The sequence below is a fragment of the Maniola jurtina genome, chromosome Z (assembly GCF_905333055.1).
Source record: "Maniola jurtina chromosome Z, ilManJurt1.1, whole genome shotgun sequence".
NCBI classification, from domain to species: domain Eukaryota; kingdom Metazoa; phylum Arthropoda; class Insecta; order Lepidoptera; family Nymphalidae; genus Maniola; species Maniola jurtina.
This window is the reverse complement of record NC_060058.1, coordinates 16,352,993-16,379,939: the sequence shown is the minus strand read 5'-3', so window position 1 is coordinate 16,379,939 and position 26,947 is coordinate 16,352,993. Positions and strand designations below refer to the sequence as shown.

The 26,947-nt window shown below is 35.9% G+C and overlaps 1 protein-coding gene across 4 annotated transcripts; it reads right to left on the bottom strand.

Moving 5' to 3' along the window:
• Positions 1–486: 486 nt before the first annotated feature.
• On the bottom strand, positions 487–26,582 carry LOC123880631 (DENN domain-containing protein 1A). Of its 4 annotated transcripts, XR_006799304.1 has the most exons (15): positions 26,265–26,582; positions 24,495–24,650; positions 23,696–23,833; positions 21,113–21,296; positions 20,440–20,697; positions 19,446–19,547; positions 19,246–19,358; positions 17,466–17,574; positions 16,528–16,716; positions 15,312–15,344; positions 13,098–13,204; positions 12,223–12,421; positions 7,537–7,920; positions 1,446–1,562; positions 924–1,039 (listed from the first exon to the last, which is right to left on the bottom strand). XR_006799304.1 is itself a non-coding variant. In XM_045928838.1 (14 exons), exons 1-14 carry the CDS (start codon positions 26,279–26,281, stop codon positions 800–802), a joined length of 2,229 nt encoding a protein of 742 aa, XP_045784794.1. In that variant the 5' UTR covers positions 26,282–26,582; the 3' UTR covers positions 487–799. The 4 variants fall into 4 exon arrangements, 3 of the variants coding, with proteins under 3 accessions (XP_045784794.1, XP_045784796.1, XP_045784795.1); XM_045928838.1 differs by lacking the exon at positions 1,446–1,562 and having other exon boundaries at positions 487–1,039; XM_045928840.1 differs by lacking the exons at positions 1,446–1,562; positions 7,537–7,920 and having other exon boundaries at positions 487–1,039.
• Positions 26,583–26,947: the final 365 nt, after the last annotated feature.

The window sequence follows — 26,947 nt, the reverse complement described above, 5'->3', positions numbered from 1 at the left end:
ACTGACGAATAATATTAGAGATGAGCATAAAAATTACATGTTTCAGGGCACGATTCTCGAGGCATGAGATATCGTTGTGGTGTAGAAATATATACGTCTCACACCCAGAGACAGCAGAAATAAGCACAGCCACTTCATTATGATCCAACAGGACCCGGGTCCCTCCAACCCCGCCGCTCAGACGCAAACCGTGATCGTAAGTCATATTGCGCATAAGTAAGTAATATTAACATTACCATATTATAATTTATTTTTTAACCTCGGAGATTAAAGTAACGTTTCGTATGTTGTCTGTTTTGTTGACTCTTTAATAGTGATGTGGTGCAATCGATATTTACCGATAAATATTTGTAGGAATTCTTGTCAAATGCGTATGACACAGCAAAATGTGTTGCAAAAATAACTCCAATTCAAATGAAATAACTATGGCTTGATTCTAAAACGAGGTTTACATATTATGGAAAAATTCCTTAGGTGAACTATTTCTTGTTACTAACTATTCTTTAAGTCTTTCAAATATGCGATTAGTGCTACTTTTTAATTTCGTAATTACACATTTTGTATGTTTATTTTATTCGTTATGTACGAAATATTATTTCATTAACGATTTTAACCTAAACCAGCACCATGAGGGACAACACTGTTTTTGTTAAGGTATCATCATTTTGAGTTTAACATTTCTAGCTGTCATTTTAGTCTCTGGGATTAAAAAGAAGACTATATTTATATGATAAAGCTAATTCTATTCGGATGCGTCACGCGACAGTCAGGCAAATATGAATTCGTCCTTCATATGGTTCTAATTAAACGTGGTCCATCCTTTTGGAACTGCTGAAGACTCCTGTTGGGCGCTTGAGCTAGCTGAGAAATCTGACAAGCCAAACTGGCTAAAGTCAAGCCCGTATTCGTGCAGCAAAGCGCTATCCGTCGAGGGCTTTATGGGGTCGGACCTGTCACTCTTGTCTCGATATTTAAGGGGATCGAAATCCTCGAGGTTCGTGGGCGAATCGTCCAGTTTTATGAGGTCGGAACCACATGACTGAAAAAGAAGTAGGTGTTTTAGTAACGACGGTGCGACCCGAGTTCCTAATTATGCAACTTTCTCATGGTACCGATAACTGGAAACTGGACTAAATAAAATAGTTAAGTAGGTCCGTCAGGAAGTTTTTAATGGCATTTTGTATCATGTTAGAATATCTAACGTTATTTACCAGTTCACAATTGTAGTTTACTGAAAAATTGACAAGAAATAACAATTTTCTTGGCTTACGATTTTTGATATTCGTATCTCCAAATACCATCATTATTAAGTATACGACGGACGCGGGATGGTTTAAAAGTCGTTTAAAGTTTAAATACGTAAAAGCCAAGAAAAATATGATGAAAACAAGGTAAAAGTTGATATAAAATTCATTTTTTTTGTTAAATTTCAAAAACTGACTTACCATTACATCGTAACCGGGACGAAGGACGGTTTTAAAATTAACAAACGATTGATGCCTGCATCAAAAATAAATACTCTCTCCGTTTCTTATTTCCCATGTCAAGTAATTTGACAGTGTCTGTAAAAAAAACGGTCAAGTGCGAAATTCGATCGCACGGTTAATGTTCCGTACTAGCTACTTTAAACAAAAGTTTTAGCTGTTAAATACTTTAACTGTTTTAAATGACAAAAATAACCGTGAATAACAAATCAATTTAAAATGTCTACTCTAATTATGGAATTATGTGCGTTTTTAAGTCAAGCCCCTTAGTAAGGCAGGTTATGTACCAGTTAGGCAATGCTGAGTAAGCAAAGTAGGTAGGATCAAACTCGTCTGTTAATAATATTTATTTGTGATTAAAGCTTTTCCTCGAGCGCCTAACGGCTAATCGTAACCATTTTAATTAGTTACACATTTATACCTTTTTGTCATCAAACTATATCTACGGAAAGAAGTTAGTATAACACTCACTGTTACGTAATCCCAACAAATGACAGAGCCAAAAATCTCAGTAGGCGCTAACCATTGTTTGTGGTTTACCAGAATTCCGTAATTTTTTTCAGTTTAAACTTACAAGGGTTCAGAGATTTGTATGTTGAGCCCTTGTAACTTTAAAACTACATATTATTTTTACAGGAGTCTGGCAAACCACAGACGCAGATATTAGATTTTAAAACGTGTCTGCAAACATTGATTTTGATTGGTTAAAACCAAGCTACGATTGTTGGAAGCGCGCTACGAATGAACTCCTCTTAATCCGACATTTTGTATGACATTCTTACTAACTGCAGTGAGCCGTTTTATCAGAAAAACATACAATCGAGGCACATGACGTCACTCGTCAGTTTTCAAGAAAAATAGATTGAGGGTGACACACAAACTCAAACACTTGTACAGGGACACAGATTCAAGAAAGTTGGGATATACGAATTGTTTAAACTAGCAACTAGCAACGGATTTAGCAACAAATTGTATGCGCTATTTTTGAAAAATATCATCAATAATACATATATATTATCGAGAATATTTTTAGAAAAACTGTAAGTTAAACTTTTATTCGATTGCAAACTATAACACAGTTCAAGTAAAATCATCTTTTAAATTTATATTGTAAAGTTTTTACAATTAGTGTGAGACCTTCAGGTTTAGACTTCCTTCAACGTGGAACGTGTTTTATTTGTATTTTTGTGACCGATTCTGAGAATAAAAAACAAAATAACTTGCTTGATACATTACGGTACGCATAGAGAAATGTTGCAAAACTAGGATCAGACATCGGAAAGGGATTTTAGTAGTTCTTAATGGAATTAATTAACAAAGAAAAAGTTAAGTTACATTTTTATACAAACTTTTATTGTGATATAAATCAGGCACTGTTAACAAAATAGTTTTCATTAATTAATAATTTAACTGCGATTTTCTAATAATACCTACCTAATCTTATTATGCGATTGACAACTTTAATTTAACAGTATTGTAAAAAATATATATATCTGCCTTCTTATGTAATTTAACTTTACTATAATATGTATAAAGTAACAAAAATATATTTTTCATTTGTATATTTTTCATTTCTTGATTGCACAAAAAGTACAAACCGGTATATTCATGTACAGGACGTAAACAACATTTATATAATAATGTTTTGTAAGATATAAATTTTGCTCTATTTCATAGAGTAAACAATCACTAATATTATACTTGAGTTCCAACTTTCAGTCCAGCCGAAATCCATATGTAAAGAGTATAGATTAATATCAAAGGGCGATAAAGTCAAAAGTTGAGAGAATAACCTTTACCTACGCCCTCTCCGAATCAGCTTCAACTCGTCTAAAACATTACTAGTTCACTCTGACGTCACTGTAGTTAGCTGTACTTAACAGGGCTCTCTCCGTCACTCGTTTCCACTCGTTTCATACAATCGTAGTTCCAATTTCATTTGAATATTAAGCAACCAAAGTCCATGAAATTTTGCACACATATTCTAGAAACTAATATCTGTGTCTGTGGTGTTTTAGATTTTTCTAAAAATATGTAATTTTAAAATTACAGGGGCTCAAAGATTTGTATGAAAATTTCAAGACCGCGTAACTTTGAAACCGAATATTTTAACAGAAATCTGGAAAACCACAGACATAGATATTAGTTTCTAGAATATGTCTGCAAAATTTCATGGACTTTGGTTGCTTAATATTCAAATTAAATTGGAACTACGATTGTATGAAACGAGTGGAAACGAGTGACAGAGAGATCCCTCTTAACTATAATACTAAGTGCGTATACATGCGTCGAGTTTTACAGTTTGTGCAGTCTTATAGTACAAAAAGAGTATATACAGACTATCACATACACTAAATGAATCAGACTTCGTACTTCCACCAGCCTTGGATTTTTAGGAACCATAATACAAGATCGTAAATGTCAAATCGTACTGCTTTTATTGGTCGCACTACTTTTTATCGATTTGTATTCAAAATAAAAGAAAAATATATCTGCAAGAGTACATCGAATGGCGTATTTAAAAAAAACTTATTTGATAGAAAATATAAAGAAATATTGAGCAACAGAAACAAACTAATCGAAATGTTTAAAAAGAATAATTGATTAATGATCAGCTCAAATCACTGGCTGGCTCTAGAAACTTGAGATTTTTCAAGACACACACACACACACACACGCACAAATCATGTGCGGACAGGCCGGTGTTAGGGTAGTAGTTATAGGTAATTAAAACATTAAATCCATCGATGTATAATTAAATCAGTTCACTAGTAAGGGAGTGTTGAGGGTGAGCTACGGCGTAAGACGAAATTTACAAAACCTAAATGCACGCGCACTGCAATATTATTGTAGACAATATAAATAACAAGTGTAAATTAAAAATTTATAACACCTCCGACAAGTGAAGGTTACAGTAACTAGGAAAGACCTGATAACTTTCAAACGGCTGAACCGATTTTCTTGGACTATCCCGCGTCTACGATCCAAAGTATCCGAGTTTTCCAAAACATCATTTTCAAATAAATAATTATGTATCTAGACAACGTCCATCTTGACAGCTTGACATTAGTCAATTGACATAATATTATGAACCTAACGGTTATCTAACCTTCTTTTCTACAAGAAAACTAGAAAAGAGCTGATAACTCTTAAACGGCTGAACCAATTTTTTTGGATTATAGCTAAGAACACTCTCGATCAAGCCACCTTTCAAACAAAAAAAAGTAAATTAAAATCGAATCATTCGTTTAGGCGCTACGATGCCACAGACAGATACACAGACACACAGATACACACGTCAAACTTATAACACCCCTCTTTTTGGGTCGGGGGTTAAAAAGACATCTAGCCATGTGAAATAATTTCAAATTACGCACCTAATCCGGGAGTAAATTTTCATATAGACCAAAAGAGCCACTTATTTTTTAAACCCATAATAAACAGAACTGTAGCACCTGTTCGGGTGCGATGATAATAAACAGTTTAGATACGGAGCGAAAGATTTCTTTTCTCGATGCTTTTATTTTAAACCCCCGACCCAAAAAGAGGGGTGTTATAAGTTTGACGGGTGTATCTGTGTATCTGTCTGTGGCATCGTAGCTCCTAAACTAATGAACCGATTTTAGTTAAGTTTTTTTTGTTCGAATGTGGTGGTTGGTGTTTTTAGCTATAATCCAAGAAAATCGGTTCAGCCGTTTGAAAGTTATCAGCTCTTTTCTAGTTACTGTAGCCTTCACACTGTTTTTTTCGAATTCATTCACAGTATTACTTTTATTCGATAGCAGGTTTAGCAAAACGAGCGCAATTATTAAAAACTTTTTTTTTTGTGATATTTAGGCTGAGATCTGTAGAGCGTACTTTTACTCGGCTCAGACTTAAGTTTCTGTTAAAACGAGACAGATTATACCAGTGATATAACGCTGTCTCGTTTTCGACAGTGTCGTAAGTCTAAGCTAAGTCAAAGTGCGTTCTATATAAAGCTCAGTCTCAGTTTAATTATTGATACTTATGGTTTCGTGACTCACAATACTAACATTGGGTTAAACTACACAGTTACACGACACTGAATGACGGTGACCTTAGAGGCTTGAAGATATACCTAAGTGTTCATTACTTATGCCTACAGTATTTCGTATAGGAAGACTTTTAAATTCATTTGATTGATCTAATACCTATCAATTAGAAATGTACCACCTAAACTTAATACAAATAATAATAATAACTCTATGCTAAATGTATAATTTTACAAAAAATATCCAAAAAAGTAATTTCAGAATATCACAGTTTAGTATCGAACATACTTTACCTAATAATTTCATTTGTTCGCTTTATCTCTATTTAATGAATTTTCACTAGTTCTCATAGACTTTTTTCTAAATTCGAATTTGTGGTATGTGCTGCGTATATTACCTATAGTTAAAGTTACCGAAGACAAGTATAGTAGAATAGTAGCGGGTTACTAGTTACAGCATAATTAAAAGCAGTACGACTTGCCATTAGACTTTCTAAGACGACCCATGTAAGTACAGGGCCTTGTAACAAGAAAATTGGAAAGCAACCTTCAACTAGTGGGAATACTGAAAAAAAGGACAAAATACAACATAAAAACATTCCAAACACGCATTCCAAAACAAAATGATAAGTGTTTTTATAAGCGAGGTGATTAGGGCCGTGTTTCGATGTGTGAATTTAAAGCTGAGATCTAAAGAGCGTAATTTGACTTCGCTCAGACTTTACTTAGAGTTAAAACGAGACAGAGATATGTCAGAGAGGTAAATCTGTCTCGTTTCAACTGAAACTTATGAGCAAAGACAAAATACTATCGACAAATCTCAGCATATGACGGAGACAGACTAATAATACGTGACGCATGACGAATGGAAATTGACGCGTATTGAATCAAATCAAATCGTAGTTATTATCTAGCACTATAATATCACTACAACATGCCGTATCGCGTGTTTGTTTAACCTATTTTTATTTAGCTAATTTATAAAGTAAAAAGTAGGTATTTGCAGAAACCTATGCAATATATTGGTACCAAATATTGTTTTGAATTAAAAATATGAAAAATTAATTTTAAAGCACACTTCGAAGATTTTAGAGAAAATCTTAGAGATTAGATCAGATAAGATTCACAATGTTTGACGTAAATTTCTAATGTTACCCATCGCCACTGTACATTTGACATCAGTTGACGGTTTCTTTGTTAATCTGTGATTAAGTACACTACGTCACATTACTCATACATAAATAATTGTAGAGTTTGTAAGTCATGTGCAAGCGATGTCCTTTTTTAGTGATATTAAAAAGGAAAAGATTGCAGATAGTCTGAATCAAAGAGCGACATCAGAATAGACGCCGATGTCTAAAGCAAAGAATATACTACTCTCAGAGTCGTGCAACGCATTTTGCAAATTTCTGAGTTTTGTTTATTTTTAAATCAGTTAAGAAAAACAGATCATAGTGTGATTATGGTCATAGAAAACACTACGATTTAATTTGAATTTAGGGTCAACATGCTCTATCATGTTATACCTAACAGTGTATAAATTACTATCAATATATAGTATACTTTGTATAATTTGTAAACATATAACTAACATATTGGACTATAGTTTCCATATTTACCTGTATAATTTATTCGTTTTAAGCTACTCGTACTAGACGATATTATATATCATAAGATTTATTCAATAAATAATTAAATAGAACCTTTGACACCGTATTTTTAAATTTAGTCAAATAAATAAATTATTTAGCATTGCAAGGCATACGGTAGACCAAAGGCAAAAAAGGACTTAGCAAAATGTTAGAAGATATTGCAATGATTAACTAATTATAAATTAATTTGATTTTGAATAAATAAACATAATTGTTTCTTTTTGCGTATTTTTAATTATTATGCTTTGCATTAATATTATTAATATATTTAAGGTTAGTGCAAACGCAATCCACTCTTCGTGTTTTAGGGTTCAAGGGAATATGCAATCATTTGTTTAACGTAAACATATAATATCGATATGACAATAATAGCACATATCAAAATTACCTCTTGGGTTCTGCCTTTGTAGAGTGGCCGTGGTCTCGGTCGGTCTTGGCTAGGCTTTGGGCCAACGTTGGGGGCCAACGTTGGTTTTACTGAGCCGTTAGAAGGCTGTGACCTTTGGTTGGAGGATAGCGTTAGCTTGAGCTTCGCCTTGTCGCTCCCTTCCGTGAACCTTATCGTGCTCGTATGGAAATCGTCGATTACATTGGCATCGTTCTTTGTGATGTTGGTTACAAAGTTGGTCGTGGATGGCGGCGGTATGGCCCTCGGGGGAGGCGCGGGCGCATCGGATATATCGACCAGTTTCCTCGTCGATATGATAGGGTAGCGGAGGGGAGGATGGGGACGTACCGGTAACCGGGGCGGAGGGCAGGGTGCAAGTGTTTTCTGCAAATAAAAATTTGATAATGTGCCACGGTGCCCCCTATTGAGCGTACTGGAAACTAGTACATGCGACGTGCATGTACGTTTACGATTATTAGATACAAATGTGATATTAAACATGCTAACATTGGAAGCCACTAATGATTGAAATGAAATGCCTTTTTGAAACGATGCGTCATAAAAACTGCGACCTTAACTTTAATAATATGACCGATGTGACAATCGCAATCCTTGCCAAAGCTTGCTCTACTGAATAACGGTGGATATCACTACCCATATTATGAATGCGAAAGTATGGTTGTTTGATGGATTACTTTGAATTTTGAATCCAGGGTATGATCCATTCGCATTATAAACAGCCAAATCCATCCAGTAGTTTTTGCGTGAAGGAGTAACAAACACACACACACCCACATACAAACTTTCGCCTTTATAATGATTAATAGAAAGGGTTATTACAAGGAAGGGAGAAAGAGAGCGACAACATTTAATTACAAGCATGTTGTAAAAATACGAGTAGATAGTGTTGCCCAGGAGTGCATAATACAGGACGAGATGTTAAACAGGATTCACTGCGGTTCAGTTACATGACAGACGGTTAAAGTTAAGTTACGGTACCGCTAAACTTTGTCCGTCAATAAAAGCAAAATGTGTTGCACAAATTGTAGGCTTAGGACTACAATTTTTCATGGTAATAAGAAAAAGAATACCCGACGAGTTGTGGGTTTCTTCTCAAACCAGGGCGCGTTTGGAACAAACGTAGCTTTAGTTTTAGGTTTACGTAATTAATTTTATCAAGCAACGATGGACTCTCCTGCCTCAATATGTGCACGTGTGCCAATAATAGAAGTCGCAGTGCAAGAGAATTCATAGCCACGACCAGAGTGGTCGTGGTTATGAATTCTTTGAAAGAGAGAGAAAGATTGAGAAGAAGAAATAATTATCCATTACATCAATTTATTTGTCAAATTCAACAATTCAAAAAGTGTATGTATAGTTGTACTCATTTCGAATGAAAGGCTTTGTTTTTCATCTATAACCGTAACAATGGAGGTATAAATACTGACTTGTGCAACTCACATTTCTTTATATTGAGTGTTAATATTCAACGATTACCGTAACGTAACTTTAACCACCTATCATGCAACTAAATAGCAAAGTATAATCCTGTACAAAACAACATAATTGTTAAGAACAAAAACAAAAAAAAAATACTTAACGATAAAAACGAAAATTCAAAAAGACACTTCATCATTCCGATTTAAAATCCTATTTTCATAACTTTTGAAACGTAAAGGAAAACACAAAAAGAACATTGCAACTAAAATTACTGTTACTTAAATTACGTATATGTAATGTACAATAAAAACTACCCACTTTCTAATAAAAAATCTACTAAGCTTCTCACACACAAAAAAGATCAAAGATACAAATAAAATTGTATGTGAAATGCCGATTTTGTTTGGAGTTAAAGTCCCTCCTTGCTATTCAATTTCGTCACGATCTTCAAGTTGCCTTTCCGCGGCGCGATTTGTGGACTCCAGGTCCAACAAATTGATTCAACAGGTTGGATGCGAAATTGTATGGTAAGTAGGGACTTAGTTCCTAAAGGGTCATTTTAATTGGTCGATAACTCACTTGATACAACGCATCCGGGAATTCGCCGCAGATAGGGCATTCCTAGTTTAAGGAAACGAAATTCGACGGCGAATTCGTTCTTACAGCTACAGCCAGCGCCTCGTTCATACAAAGAAATGATTCTAAAGATCCCAGAAATTAATATTTTTGGTCATATTCTCAGTACTACCGAAGACGCTGCCTGTAAGTGTCAAGAGAACTCTAACCTTAAAACAAGGAAGTGTCGGTTCATTTCACTATCAACGTTACCGAGATGTTACTAAGCCTACTCATTTCATGTAGTTACGACTTTGTGAAGTGCTTATGTGTGTGCGAAGCTCCAATGTAATGAATCAAAAGCTATGACGTAAGCACAGCGAGCATATATAGCAGATGGCGCCAAACATCGACCAAATTATGACGGTTTGTGAAGATCACATCGCTAATGGTAAACGTCAAGGATCTCGAGGCATGAGCTTGGATGAGTCTACATTCACCCAGTGAGTCTAAAAATAATTGATGTGTTACGTGGCTGATTGCACGCGCGGGAACCAATGCAAGAGGCAAAGTATGACGTGATATGACAGCCAACCAATCACAGACATTGCACCCGCCATGCCCCGTTAATGAGACCCAAAATATGAATTCTGCGCATTCAAGATTATGCCTTTAGCTTCTTGTCGAGTACTACACAATTTCAATTGTTGGATTGGCTGAATTTAAGCATCATCCAAACCTGCGCGACCAAAGCGGCTACGAAGCGGGAACGTCAGATATTTAATGGTGCCATATACACGCGGCTACTATTACTGCATGTATAGATTTGCGTCGTCGACGCTCCCGCATCCCGCGTTCATGATGCGCAGGTGTGGCCGTAGTTGAAATATTCTTGTTACAAAAATGCATTTTAGGCAATAACGAGTGAGTATAACCCAATCAGAGATGAGGTGTAGCTGTCAAATTACGGCAATCGGTCCTCCGATTGGCTCAAACGCAATATTTTCTGCTATTGGCTCAAACGCTATAGTAAAGTTAGCACAAATTCAGCCAATCTCAATGCAATGTGCTGCGGCCTGAACTAAGGCAGTATGTAATTTGAAAATGGTTGCGACGCTACTTGTCTTGTATTCAGAGCGTTTTAGATGTTTGGCGCCATCTATTATTTGAAGTAACAGTTAAAGCTTTCCATTGAAACACCAGACCGTGCCATGACCGCAATCGTACAGAACATACCAATCACAGTGTATTTCTAGTAATCAATCGGAAAATTCTTAACATATTTGAAGCTATGATTATATTGATTACACCACAAAATACGAGTTGTTCATTAAAATATGCACAAAATAATTCTTTAGTAACTCACATTGGTGAACCCTATTCTCATGTAGAAAATGTTCATTAAAATACACACGAAATGATTCTTTAGAAGGTGACATGAAGATTTACATGGGTGAGAAACTGTATTGATGTAAACTATGTTCATTAAAATATACACGAAATGATTCTTTAGTGAACTGTGACCCGTGTTCAAGTAAAATGTGTTCATTCAAATATATATAATTATTATTTTGTGAGCCATATGAGACAGAAAACACGGGAGCCACACGGGACAGAAACCTTTTTCATCACACTAATAATATAAAGGCGAAAGTTTGTTTGTATGTGTGTGTGTATGTTTGTTACTCCTTCATGCAAAAACTACAAGATGGATTTGGCTGAAATTTTGAATGGAGATAGATAATATCCTGGATTAGCACATAGGTTTACTTTTTATCTCAGAAAATCAAAGAGTTCCCACGGGATTTCGAAAACCACGCGGGCGAAGTCGAGGCGAGTAAAATATGTTCATTCAAATATACACGAAATGATTCTTCAGTGAATGATATGAGGACTGGCATGAGTGAGAACTCGTATTTAAGTAAAAAGATGTTTATTCAAATACTAGCCGATGCCCGCGACTTCACCCGCGTGGATTTAGGTTTTTCGAAATCCCGTGGGAACTCTTTGATTTTCCGGGACAACAAGTAGCCTATGTGCTAATCCAGGATATTATCTATCTCCATTCCAAATTTCAGCCAAATCCGTCCAGTAGTTTTTGGGTGAAGGAGTAACAAACATACACACACACACACTGTGTGTGTGTGTGTATGTTTACATACAACATACAAACTTTCGCCTTTATAATATTAGTGTGATATACCAAATGATTAGCTAGTAAGTGACATTAGACCTAACACAGGTTATAACTCGTTCTCATATCAAATATGTTCATTCAAAAATAAATGAAATGATTCTTTAGTGAGAAACATGAAGAATAACACTGGTGAGAATACCACTACGGAATAAAGTTGAAGCCTATACATATAAATATAGTGTTTCACCGACACTCGATTTATTAACGTTGTTGATAAATTTTTGAACCTTCTGATTTTCCTGTGTTATTCCTATATTTTATCTATGTTTAAATTTAAAGCTCGTATTCATTTTACCTTTTTTTAGTTGTTTCTGTGTGCGTATTTATGTATTAGTATGTGTCGTATTTTTTCTTTATTTTCGCGACTTTAGGACTTGAATGCTGGCAGATGGTCCCGAAAATTTGCCATTCGTGTGAGGACTTTGACGGTCATAGCACGGTGTAAGCGAAAGAGAAGAGAGGAAGAAATGTTAATAAGTTCATTAATCACTCACAGCTCTATCCGCGAGGCTGATATCGGAATTGTGCGTGTTCCCGGGAAGGCTGTCACGGCGCTTGTTGAGGAGGAACTCCATTTCCGTGAGGAGGTCTAACGGGAGGGAGGGAGCATTCTCTCGGGGAGGGATGTCGCGGGAGGGAGTCGAATCCGAAGAAGAGTCCGAGGACACGGGTGTCGCGGAACCGCAAGATAACCTGGAGACAAATTTTAACAGGATTGACTAACGGGTATTGATTATTTAACAGGGCTAGCCTAGTGCTTAAGGTGCACTAGACGGACCTGCTCGCGAAATTCAAATTTAATTTGGTTTTTCGCAATTTATAAACTAATACGACAAAGAAGGCTTATGGCATTCCAATACCACCAATGGCAGTATTATTTCCACAGGTTTATATAAAAATCTTTACTTGAAAGTGTCCAGTTTAAGAAATTAGTCAAAGTATCGACTAATTTGTGAGTAACTCACGTCAAACTCATTATTTTGACTAATTTCTTAAACTGAACACTTTTGAGTAAAGATTTTAATATAAACCTGTGGAGATGAAACTGTAATTGGCGCTATTAGAATGCCGTAATCCTACTATGTCGTATTAGTTTACAAATTGCGAAAAACCAAATTAAATTTGAATTTCGCGGACAGATCCGTTTAGTGCACCTTAAGACGTCTATTGGAAGGTCGAAGGTTTCTAAACTTGCTTTAACTATGAAGGAAAACATCGTGAGGAAACCGGCATGCCTGAGAGTTCTCTAAAATGGGTATGAAGTCACACTGGGCCAGCGTTGTAGACTTTGCCATTGTAGTAGTATATACAATTAAATCAGTTCACATGTATAAAGTGCTGAGGATGTGGTATTAGTATGGATAGCTACCTGCTATCATCTGTGGTGTTAATGGAAGATGGCCTCGATCCCGTCTTGGGCATTTTGTTCTTCAATCCCCTCACAGCAGACTTCATATTCTTACCGCCTTGCCGGACCTTTAGACAAAACGGACATTTTAATCATAACATCATTGGTAAAAGGATAAACTGAAAAGGATTTTCGGCAAAACATATTTCAAAAGAAAGTTTATTTTGGTATGTATTTCTAAAGATCTTCGCACATTACACACCAACTCCACTCCGACTCAACTCACAGGTAATTATGGAAAAGAGAGCTTTATATCGTGATCACTACGGTGGAATTTTCAACTTATTGTGTAATTAAAGTGTATGAGACGCATGCTATTTTATTTATTTTATTCTGATACAAGTTAGCCCTTGACTGCTTTGAAAAATTAACAACTTTATGTCACGCTTTACTTCATAATGATTCCAAAAAAATGTTTCCTTTTGCCAAAAATAGGCATAATTCCAAACGTCGATCACTTTACCGTTTTTGACTAAAAAATCTTGAATCGTAAGCAAAATTCATTCACTTGGCCATACTCGTGGCGAGGTGCAGTTAGAAGGAAAGGGTGACACGCACACATAACGTTGTTTACGTCATCTGTGGAAACAGCACTATTTTAGGTTCCACCCGACAACGAATTATCGCTTCGATGATGTTGGCTCTTAAGAAGACAATCTTGTGATATAGTATATATATATTTTGCTATTTCATGCATCACAATAAAAGTAGTGATAAAAGTAATATATTTTAATAAGTATACATGGCATAATATAGTATATCAAATTTTTGAAAAGAGCAACCGCCGAATTTCTTGCTGGTTCTTCTCGGTAGGAAAGGCATTCCGAACCAGTGGTAGATGCTCTTGACGATTCAAAAGTACTTGTAAAAGTATAATTGAATAAAAATATTTTTGAATTTTGAATTTATTAATGATTTAAAATTAAATTTACAGAGATACATTATATATATGTATATTGTAGAAATAATATTTATCTGTCCCGGCATACAGCATATATAACAACTTATTACCTAAACTAACTCATTGAATATATTTTTAAAAACATACAGTCACCATTCGCTTTATTTAATTATATTACATATATAAACAAATGCTGCATGCGTAATGTAAGTAATACACGTAAAATATTGTTTTATAGGTGTGCTGCTTGACTGAGATGACGTGAGGCCGAATGCAGGTTGTGGAAGGGTGACAGCGACGTTGAATTTCTCGATTTTACGTCAACTGTTACCCTCCCGCAACCCGTACCCTACCTTATAAACAGTCTCAGCGAAACATCATACCTATAGGATCATTGTGTCAAAGGTGCGCTTAAGAAAACTATTGGCATTTAACTTACTCGCTATTAAAATAGATAATAGAAATAATGCATGCTATACCCAATATAATAATAACATACCATTTCTTACTGTACATAGATCATTAGAGAAGAATGCATGCAGTAAATATCGATGGTAAATACATATAAAGAAACCCTGTGCAGATTGTAAGTCAAGGTTTTGTATTTCACGTCATTCACTACTTTGAGGAAACTACTAACTAGTAATTTAATTTCATAAAGTGTTAACTACCCTCATATTCATAAAAAAGAAGTTTTAGAGAGCGTTTGACAATTTTACGAGTAACAGAGTATACCAAAAGTATAGATTGCTAAAAAACCAGTATAATATATGTATAGTAAATAAAGAATAGTAAAAAAGAATAATATTACAAATATAGTAAACAAAAGTCCATCACCAATGTTTGATTACTAGAAAAAATCTGCCCAATCATAATTCGATACTTAATATCTGCTGTGAAAAAACGAGCATTTGATGGGAACTATACTATACGATATACATTCGATAATTCATAAATTTTAATCAAGTCTCCTAAAATATCTATAAAGAAAAGCAATAAAATTGGTCAAAATCTAGACTAATATTAAAAAAGTAAAGTTTCCTGGAACTACAGGACCGATTTGGAAAATTCTTTTACCAGTAGAAATCTACATTATTCTTGAGTGACATAGGCTATATTTTATTTTCAAAAAATCAGAGATCCCTACGAAAATTGTGATAAGCTACCCGTACGAAGCCGGGGCGGATCGCTAGTTTAAAGAAGTATTAAGTGTTCCCCAAAGTAGTGAATAGCATGAAGACAAAGTACACCGAAAGGCATGGTCTTCAACTCACCGTTTTGACAGCCGACTGTACTGCGGGATTCGCCTGCAAATATTCACAGTTTAAAGCAAAACAAAAACCCATGTACTTACAGCATGCAACTTAGTGATCACAGCAAAGCATTTTTTATATCATCTACTCTTATAATAGCATTTAAATTACTAGCCACTTATTTTATTGTAGTGAAACCTTCTTAAGGTGCCGTCTCTACGGGCGAGAGTATCGCGACGAGTCTGGTGCATTATCGTCGGATAATCTTCCACGCCACGAGACTCGACCATATTTTATTTTATTTTATTTGTTAATGAACCGCCCACAGAATTTACACACTTATGTTATATAAATTATTCCTTAAGCTATATAGGTCTCATGTAGGTATGTCTTTTTAAGGCCAGTCACCACAACGATATCGTCGCGAGACGCGACGAGTACGCGACGATATCGTCGTCGAGTCGACTCGTCCAGAGTCCCTAGTCGTATCGCATCGATATTATTGCCCTGTGAAGATAGGCCCATACAGTTTGCATCGGATTCGATCACACGGCGAGACTATCGCCGCGATATTCTCACCCGTGGAGATGGCGCCTTAGGCGCGTTGGACAATTTTGGGACAGATAAAACCTTTAGGGCCCCTCAATGACATGCTAATTTTATTAGTTTATAAAATTTGTTTGATATTTGTGTTTTAAAATAGCCCATAACGTAATCAGATAAAGTTCAATTTTTAGTACACGCATGGTAGCGTATTTCGCTTATAATTCACGCGTACAGAATAAGATGAAGGCAACAACGAATAGCGGTCGGACGGATGCTATATGCTGATATGTTTTCACGCCATTCAAAAATAAGATTTCTGCGCAGGTACATCGGCGTAACTTATAAAAGTGTAATGTATAATATTATACTAATGTTAAACACTCCCTACTTTGCGGTAACTTTGACTAAATAAAATGAATAAGAATTATATAATCAGCATATTCAAACAGTGTTTATAAATAAATAATTATTAAATTATCCTTGCAGAGTAATTATTAAATTACGCACACTCGTTACTAAGCTAACGTGAGCCAATGCAAACTATTCTTCATCTTTTCAGGAATTAATAAGAGGTTATCGACCGTCTCTAGGGCATCGATGATTTATGCACCGCGGGTAGCGAGTGTTTAACATCGGTCGTTTCGCCTTGAGATTGGGCGAAATTCCTAAGAGTAGAAACACTGACAGCCACCTTATCTTTAACATTCTTGAAGAAAGCGCCGCCCTCCTTCTTGACGGTTTTCGCCCAGTCCCGGTACTGCTGCTTGAGCCTCTGCCCGCTGCCCGTGCTGAGCTTCTCAGCGTAGTGATTGCATTCCACCTCGAACTCGTCGTTGAACCCGCGCCCCGAGTTCAGGAGCTCCAGCCTTTCGTCTATGAACTGGAATAGAATAGAACAGAATATAATAGAATAGATTTTTATTCAAATAAACTTTTACAAGTGCTTTTGAATCGCCAAATAATTTACCACTGGTTCGGAATGCCGCTCCTACCGAGAAGAACCAGCAAGAAACTCAGCGGTTGCTTTTTTCCAACAATACAATATTACAATAGAATAGAATATATATTTATTCAAATAAATTTTATAAATGCCTTTAGTTTGAACCGTCAAAATAATTTACCTAATCAATATAATTTAAATAAGAAACTCGGCGTTGCTCTTTTCAAATGCTCAATTCACAATAATACAGTGTGTAACCCAAACGCTCGCAAAAACTTTATTTTATAATGTACGTATTATTCTATACTGTACAAGCAATCACAGCCCCGCGCATTGCTGCTGCATTTTTAGGGTTCCGTACCTCAAAAGGAAAAACGGATCCCTTATAGGATAGCTTTGTTGTCTGTCTGTCTGTCCGAAAACCGTGATTTTTTTGTCACATCACAAAAAAAACATTAAAACGTGTTCACGAAAAAATGTTAACTAAATCACATATAGATGGCGCAGTCCGTTATTAACTTGCATGTTTTACATAAAAGTGTTAGGTATACCTTGTACAATGGTACGGAATCCTTCGAGTGCGAGTCCGGCTCGCACTTGACCGGATTTTTTTGGTACATCTCGGCCCTAACTTCATCTTGCCGGAATCTTACAGTCATTATATAGCACCTTTGTATTATTGATCTTACCTGTTGAAAAATCTGCGATTGTAGTATTTTCCTCAAGAACGGTTGCATATTCTTCCTCGTCCTAACAAAGGCGTCCGCTTTAAACGTTATCTGTTGACCTTTCTCGATTCTGTGTGTGCAGGACAAAACAAAATATATATAAATATAGCACTATATGTAATAATACCACGAGAAGCATTATACATAGAAATGTGTAGTATATGTCAGACATAATATTACTAAAATCATAATATGTATAATCCAAAGAAAATATCAGACTGTTTTTATCAACTTCAGTATCAATAACGATGAGCAAATCAAGACCTGATTTAAAAATAACTATACACTCGATATAATATACCAAAAACTATTTAATTCCAAAAATACATAATATATTAAACAAATCGAACTACAAACGTGGTGTTCTAGATTACTTGAAACGATTTTATTTTATTTCACTATCCATAATACATATATGTATAACGCGATAAAAAAATATATTTTATATAAAAACTATATAAAATTTTTCAAAACAAATTGAAATAGATGTGTTCGAATGCAATGTCAGTCAGTCAATACAAAATATTTCTATGTACACCATCTTATAACGTATACTTGAATCAATTGATTGAACTGGCACTTCAACAATGCACTGGGGAGTTATATAGTTTGGCTCATTTGAATATGTTCAAAGTTACATCAGCAGGTTTTTCAGTACTGTAAAACCTGCATCAATCATTATTACGATCACAATTATTGTGATTGGCTGAATTTATGGTATTCTTGTTGCAACAATGCATTTGTAGCCAATAGTGAGCGACTGTCAACCAATCAGAGGTGATTGCGATTGTGACATTGTGCCGTCACTGTACCTTAATCGAGCTACAGCTTAAAGGGGTAATAGCCTACTGGTTAAGACATCAGCTATACGGGAAGTCGAGCAATTCAATCCCGTGGACCTAACTTATGAAGACGAAGTCGCGAGAGTATTCTAGTTTTTGCATAAAGGATTTAAAGCAAGCAAGTATGAATCAAGGAAGCGCTTTATATGGTAGTTGACCGTAATGGGTTGATACACACAGTCCCTCCGGTCATTATCCTATTGAATAAATTGTATTCTAGCACTGCAACAACGTATAGAAGTGCAATTGATAGTATCATCATTAGACCCTGTTATGTCACATTGCAGATGTCAAAACAAAGTAAGAGGCACAATACCCCATTACAAACTTTAGGAAAATTATGACAAGATACAAAAGCTTAATAAATCGTTTAGGATTTTCTACTACAAGTCTATTTTTAGGATTCTAAAGGAAAAACGGAACCCTTAAAGGATAACTTTGTTGTCTGTCTGTCTGTCCAGAAACCTATACTTCCCGTTGACCTAGAATCATGAAATTTGGTAGGTAGGTAGGTCTTATAGCACAAGTACAGGAATAAATCTGAAAACCGCAAATTTGTGGTTACGTCATTTAAAAAAAAATGTGTTTCAATTTTCAAAATAAGATAACTATACCAAGTGGGGTATCATATAAAAGGACTTTACCTGTAAATCCTAAAAGAGATTTTAATTTATTTTTATGTATAATAGTTTTTGATTTATCGTGCAAAATGTTGGAAAAATACCCGAGTACGGAACCCTCAGTGCGCGACTCTGACTCGCACTTGGCCGGTTTTTTATTCCAGAGACCAAAATAACAACTAGAAATGTCCGGACACGTTTCCGAGTACAACCCCTAGGGTGACTGTTTTAGGGTGGATAAATGGAATAAGCTCCAAAACAGGAGCAATGTTCACGTACCTGATAGCGTCTCTATAGCCACCAATCAAGCACACAAGCGCGCGCAGAAACGCCCTCGACACTGCATCTCCTAAAGCGTTCTTGTCACTTAGAGCCTTTTTTAAACTTGCTACCTGCAAATCCAATACATTTCATGTAGGCCCGGTTGTGAGTTTTATAATAACAGTATAGATCTCACTGTTTGTAGGTTCAACTCTTACCATATCTTGTGGAAGACTCTCTAAGTCGTGAAAGGGTGACCTTAGTTCGTTCGCATCTACATCCAAAACGACGACGTCACCTATTTCTGACATTCTTACCGTCTGGGAACAGAAAAATGGCAAACATACAGTTATTTTGAATTTTGAAAATTTTATAACTTCTTTAGGGGTCAGAAAATACTCAACCAAGTTTTTACGCAGTCTCGGAATGAATATAATATGTTGCCACGCATGTGGAGTATTATCTCGGTTCCTTATAATACCACAAATACATCTAAGAGCTCCATTATGGAAGAGCATAGAATCTAACAGGTAAATAAATATATTCAACAAAGTGTTTAGGCAGTATCAGAATGAATATTATATTATTAGGTTTCTTCTTCTTCTCTCTGGGCTGGTTTCCGCACTTAAACGTTTCCGTCTGTTGTGCGTATTATTAGGTTTATCCCTGATAGTAATCCATAGAAATATTATAAATACGAAAGTGTCTTCTGTCTTGTAGCTTTTCACGGCCTAACAGTTTAACCGATTTTGAAGAATTTGGTGAGTTAGCTTACATCCCAGGGAGGGATATAGGGTCCTTTTACCTGGAAAATCAAAGTGTTTCCACTGGTTTCTTAAAGGCTTATCCGTTTAACCGATTTATATGTTTGGTGCAAAGGTAGCTTGAATAAGTGGCAGAAATTGATATAGGCAACTTTTTTATATCGGATAATCACAGAGCTCCTACACGATTTTTAAAAACGAAGTTGTGGGCATCATATAGTCAATAAATCCCGGCCTATTCTGTAAATGTGAAAGTGTGATTGTTTGTTAGTTTATTGGTTGGTTGGTTTGCCCTTAAATCACGTCGCAATGGAGCAACGAATCAAAGTGATTTTAAAAACGTTAGTTTTCTATCCGGCAAAATTAAAGAGTTCCCACAGGATTTTTGAAAACTTGAATTCACGCGGACGAAGTCGCTGGCATCAGCTAGCAAAATACTTAAACTTACCTCCATAACACATCTAGGAACTCCAATCAAAAAGGGCATAGGGGCAAGCAGGTAATCGACCAAGTGTTTAGGCAGTATCGGGATGAATATATGTTGCCACGACATTGGGAACAGAGTCGCGTTGGCCGCTTGTACGCACGCCGATAGACGTGACGGTTTTGATGCGACTATAGCGATCCGCCGCTCGTGGAGCAAGGCTGCCCATAGACCAGCCATGCATTTTGTGTCCATAGCGCTAAAGTATTCAGTTAGGTTGCACTGGAAAATCAAATAAATTGAGTTAAAAACTACGATTTTTTAAAGTATTAAAATGCAGTTTAATTTACTGTTCGATAATTTACAAAAAAAACCAGTCAAATGCGAATCGGATTCGCACGTAAAGGTTCCGTACCATCGTACAAGATATACATACGTAACACTTTTATGTAGAACATTGCAAGTTAATGTATTTTTTTTTTTTTGTGATGTAACCACAAATTCACGGTTTTTGGATTTTTCCATTTAAATACAATTGTGTAATATGATCTACCTACTTGCTAAATTACATTATTCTAGGTCAACTCGAAGATCATAATTTTCTCTTTATCTACGAACTTATATGATACTTTAAGTCCACTTAACAGAGTTTTTAAACCCTTTGTCGAATGGAAGGACCTATGACAATAGTACTCACATTTTCAGGTATGCTAGGTAACTTATTATCCGGGCTTTGGCACGAGAACACATTGTGTCCAGCGTTGTATGTAACTTTCAACGTGTGCCCGGGCATAGGCGGCCTTATTCTGCATGCTTCTAGAAACGATGTCAACTCCCCTCTCTCTGAACTGTTCAGTAAATTTGCTATGCAATTCAGTAACCTGCAACATGGAATATTTTTAAGTATTTTGTTCAATTTAATGATTTATGATCTATCAATCATCTGTAGACTTCCAACGCGATCAAGACTTGCAACGAGTCAAGTCCACCTTGATTCTTTGTCTGAGATGTTGAAAGATATCTCATGATTAAAATTTAGTTTCGAATATGCTTACATTAAGCTCACTGCCATTATCAGCGCCAAAATGCCGAAAATAAAGTTAAGTGCTCATTTACCTTTTTAATACTTGTATTAGGGAGGTTAATGCTGATTACAGATAGATTAATTGTTAATTTTAGCCATAAATTGACAGTCCTACCTCTTATACAATGTTTTCTGCGATCTGCGTTTAAAGGATCACATTCCTTTGTAAATATCCATTTAGTTTAGAGACTTTAACCGGATTAACAGCTTTGTTAATTTTTCTTAGCTTACTTTAAAAGGAAAATTGAAGATATCCTTGAGAAACTTCCGAAGAAATGGTGTTGTTAAAATATTTTAGGTTTAAATTTTTCACTCAGGATTCAGAAATGAAAGCCATCAAAAACTCATATGACATAGGTTGGTTCTACATTGCTGCTTCACAGAGCGATATCAAAATAACATTTCGTAGCAAACCTTCAACAGATTAAAAATAAATGTCAAATGAGCTTTGTGGCTGTCATTCAGTGAGCTGTCACTCAGCTGTGCCCAAGGGTGGTGCGAGCAGTGCAAAAATGCGCACAAAAATGCGACCTCCTTGGGCAATACTATAAAAAATTCTGCGCGCGCTTTTCCATGCAGTACTTAATCTTAAGTTGTAACTCGCTTTTTTTTGCTAAAAGAATATAAGCCATGATAATCCTGACTAATATTCCCCTTTCCCCTCTCACTAAGCGCAAAGCTTGAGCTAAGAATAGGTACGATAATAGTGCAAAGGGTGGGGTTTGAATCGCCGTCCTTACGGAATTCAGTCCGCTCCTCAACCGTTGAACTAATGAGGCTTTAGAGAACTAAAACTCATTAATTATTTATGCAGGATGGAAAATATATCATTGGTGCTAGAAAGCACTAATGATATATTTTCCATTCTGCATAAATATCATATAACACGCTCAGCGTTTTATCTATTTACGATTCCTAGATTTGATTTCCACATTCTAGACTATTATTATATTATGGCACCTACTCTGTATATCATAACGAAAAATACAGCTCGCTTCGCTCGTGTTTAGTGAATTTTATGTTATTTTTTACTTTGTTAGTTTTAGTTTGTTCAAAAATGCACGCCTCTTGAGGCCATATTGTGAAAAATTCTGCGCGCGTTTTTTCATGCAGTAATTGTAAGTTGTAACTCGCTTTATTTTTAGCGCCATTGATTTCTATTCTGCACAAATATAAAATAGCTTCGTGCTCCTATCCTTTATAAATAACAAAAATAAAAGGTTCGCTGCGCTCACTTTTATAATATAATGCTTTTACAATATTTTTCTACTTAAGTTAGTTTCTGTTTGATTTGTGCTATTATTTGATATCAGAATTATTTACTAAGAATCTTTTTTGCGCGCGCATTTCGCTCGAGTTTATATATTATGTTAATTATTAGCTTTTATATTATTATAGATAGAGAAATGTTAATAATGTTAAACTACAAAGCGCCGCGTCTAGAGCGTCATTTACGCGTTTATCTTTACCTCTCAGGTAGGTTAATGGAGAATAGATCATGCAGCCAAGTTAGGTTATATTTGAATTTCAATACGAAACTTTGTGACTAAGACACTTCGTGTTTAATTAGCGTAACGTGAATAATTTTCAACTGAGGCAATGCAAGAGCCCTTTCGCACTAACGTTTCTCCGGCGTGGGAGTTCGAAATTAGGCAGCCACAACCGCACGCGCCGCGTTAACAATTGAAGTCGCACCTCGCGTCATTTACAGTCGCGAACGCAATCATTCTCTTCATAGTCATTTTTTTTAACAGCAAAGCTAATAGGATTTTATCGTCGGATATCGTTTTGTTAATGACAATGCCGACGCAATAACGCAGTAACACGGCGATCGCGTATCGCTAACACAGTCGTTTAGTCAACAATAGCGGCGCATAGTCGCAGCGTGATAGGTTCGACAAATCGCTAGAATGACCCCTTCATACCAGCGTTTCTCTAGCGTAGCTATTTATCGCATAAACATTAAAATGCATTCGGCAGGGCAATGAAGTACAAAAACAAAATTAGATGAACGTCTTTCTCATAATGTGGCAAAGGAAAAGTAACCACAGCAGATAGCTGTGGGTAAATTGTCCTCTTATAATAAAAAAATAAATACAAAAATAAAATAAAAACCGGCTACGCATCAGTTCTAACCTCAGCTTGCCGGGATGTTACGGTCTTATTTAACAGCTAACATCTTGTATTAATACTCACTTGTAAAATATATCGTGCCATGGCAGATGCGACATCAGCACTAGTGCCGTATTCGCTTTCGGATCGTAGCGACAAAAACAAAACGTGTACTTGGAATCTACAGACGTCAACACGAAGGAATAATGCTGAACATATGTGCTGGAAAACCAAATACATCAAAATTAATCAATATATCATATAAAAAAACAAAATTTCACTAAAAGGCGCCGATTCTGATATTTTTCTCTAAAGTTTGAGTAGGTATCTGTATCATTTTCATTTTAATACTGCTAAAAAATGGCGGAAAATGAATTTTAAATTTATAATTTTTATTTTTATTGCATTCTACAAATTTAAACAATAGGCTCAAAATAAATAAACTCAATAAGTGTAATCACACAATAGTTTGTCGCACAATACGGTCAAACAGGTATCTGCGTGCTCGACTTGTAGTAAAAGCCCCCACCACTATAACTGATCCATTATAAATGTGAGATCCAAGTCATAAATCATTATGATTCATCATTTATGATCATGATGATGTTAGTGAGAATGGTGCAGAAGACGTTATCGATAAAGGAGTGCCGTTCGAACACAGTTAACTGTGCCGCTCAACCACCCGCTCACACACCAGAGCATCGAGTTTCAGTTCCAAAAGGCCTGTAAGTAGGAGCGAGAGGTCCGATAAAAATGATTTATGACTCAGTTCGCATGGCGTAATGGCTCAACTATAGCGTTTCTTGAACGTTGCGCAGCGCAGATGCTGATACATTAATATTAGTATAGAATCTATAATATAGATTACTACAATGATACTTACTTCTCAAACTGACAAGGGAATGTAAACTTGGGTATGTTTTTCAACTCCTCCTCATTTTTATAAGCATCTGGATATTTTCTCACAATGTATGGATCCCTTACATGATCACCAGGGGATACTTCACAGAACAATTCGAACAGGAAGCGAACGGTATCTCTGTAATAGAAGAAAACGCAACATGAAAGTATGATGTATTTTGTAGCCAGAAATTCATTTGGGGGGGGGGGGGGGGGGGTTTGGAGGGTGTGGTTAACCAGGACCTTTTTGGTTAACCACAACCAGGTGGTTAACCACATCTTTTAGTGAGAAAGAAAACTTTTGCTTGACTTGACTTGATTGTCTCTAACTATACTCTCGCAAAAAATCATGGCGATCAGTTGCGCCGTTAGGCTTGATTCAAGGACATACCAACAAACAAACACGTTATTTTCGTTATTTTGCGATTTTGTGAGTCAACCCATGCAAAGGCAGTAGGTATATAAAATATGCCAGCTAGTATATAATTTCACTGGTTCTAAAACAGGTATTGCACAAGTATCTTTCATCTCCTAATATAAATTGATGGTACTAGACAGGTCATCTAGACTCAATAGTGTTCCAATCAAATGCTAACCCCCCTAATAGAGGTTAACGACTAAGTGTTCACAACAAGTGGTCTTGATGTCAATTTTTAAGGTTCCGTACCCAAAGAGTAAAAACGGAGCTACACGTCAACGCCGAACATCGGGCGGCAGAAACTAACTCGACAAACAAACGCGGGCTTGCTCGCGTTGGCTAGCAGGAGCCAGGAGGAATTGAAGTCGGTTAAAAGTTTAATCGAACTGATGCGTAAAAATAGTCTCATTGGCCATACTTTCACTGAGAAACAGAACAGGTGCTGTAGAATTGTGGTTTAACACCTCCATCATTAATTCATACACCAGTTGAGATCATCATAGAAGAAATGGAAAATCAGGAAACAAAGTTAGGGGTGAAGTGATCTGTGCAAAATCTAGGAAAAATAAGATGCTATTGAATATGTTCTTTGTAAACTTCGAACCCAGTGAGAACAACACAAAAGTGAAAGATATCGAATTCATATTTAACACAAGGGTAAAGATATAAGATCCAAGAAAAACAAATGAGTTCTCACAGTATACTAGATGTCAACAATATGGTCACACAAAAATAACTGTCCCTTTTAGATGCGTTAAATGCGCCCAAGGACATCAAACCATAGATTGTCCAAAAAAGGACAGAAACATGTACTTCCTAACTTAAGACATGAATTTAGACAAGCCTCCATAGTATCCATAGATGACTGGCAAGGAACTTTAAATGTTGCTGCAGTATATTGTCCTCCCCGCCATAGAATCACTGACAACTGACTGTTGAGTGAGTTAATAATTTATATGATATACAATTTGGAATATATATCACTTTCAATGGAATTGCTGCATGCTCCCTGGCTATCACGCTGCCACAGTACAATTTATCAAATACAATGACTTCTTCACAGTTACATATTAAAAAGGGGAGTTGACCTTATCATACTTAAAGCAAATGTGTATAGCATTATAACTTGTTTGACCACAGGAAATGAGTGTACAAAAAAAAAACAATGAGTGATGATAAAGAAAACAAACTAAAATAAATCTATAACTGTGACGAAACGCGCAGATGAAGTTTAATTTCAGGTTAGATGATTTGGCAATTTAAAAATATTGTAGAAATACCTATCAGGTCCAGAAATCTGCGCTAGGAATTAAGAAGTTAAGAGGTTTTAATTACCGTAATCTCGAACCCATGCTTGAATCTTCGGAAATTTCGATTACATCTTATACGGATTATTGTTTGGCGAATATTTGTAATAATCTCATGGTCCGAAGCAGTACACGCCATAGATAAATCACTTAGGAGTTGCGATGGTCATCTTTTCGTTGGCCGTCAGTTTAATTCAATCAGATGTATTATAAAAACCGTGTAAAAGAGTCTATGTTTTTTGTGCTTATTTCACCAGTTAATACGTCTGGTAGTTACTAGGTATTGTAAAATTAAATTTCACTTTGTTACGCATCCATATCCATGTACACACCCGTCACCCGTCAACTCTCCAGATTACTGGATTACTGGTCTGTGCCTGTCAACGTCAAAATAAGTAAGGTTATATATATTTTTTTAATTTATTTATTGGCCCTGGACATCACTCTTTTAAGGCCTTTCTAAAAATTACAATTCCTAAAAATTTGTATAACATTACTTATAACTAATTAGATAAGTAATTAACTACTCTAAAGTTATAACGATTTATCTACAGTATTACATATATAATCAAACTAGCTGATGCCCGCGACTTCGTTCGCATGGATGTAGGTTTTTTAAAATTCCCGTGGGAACTCTTTGATTTTCCGAGATAAAAAGTAGCATATGTGCTAATCCAGGGTATAATCTATCTCCATTCTAAGTTTCAGCCC

Coding starts and splice junctions, on each gene's coding strand:
- LOC123880631 (XM_045928838.1), bottom strand. Junction 19,548..20,439: donor TTCCTAGATGTGTTATGGAG/GTAAGTTTAAGT, acceptor TTCTGTTCCCAG/ACGGTAAGAATGTCAGAAAT. Junction 13,205..15,311: donor TACAGTCGGCTGTCAAAACG/GTGAGTTGAAGA, acceptor TTTTGTCTAAAG/GTCCGGCAAGGCGGTAAGAA.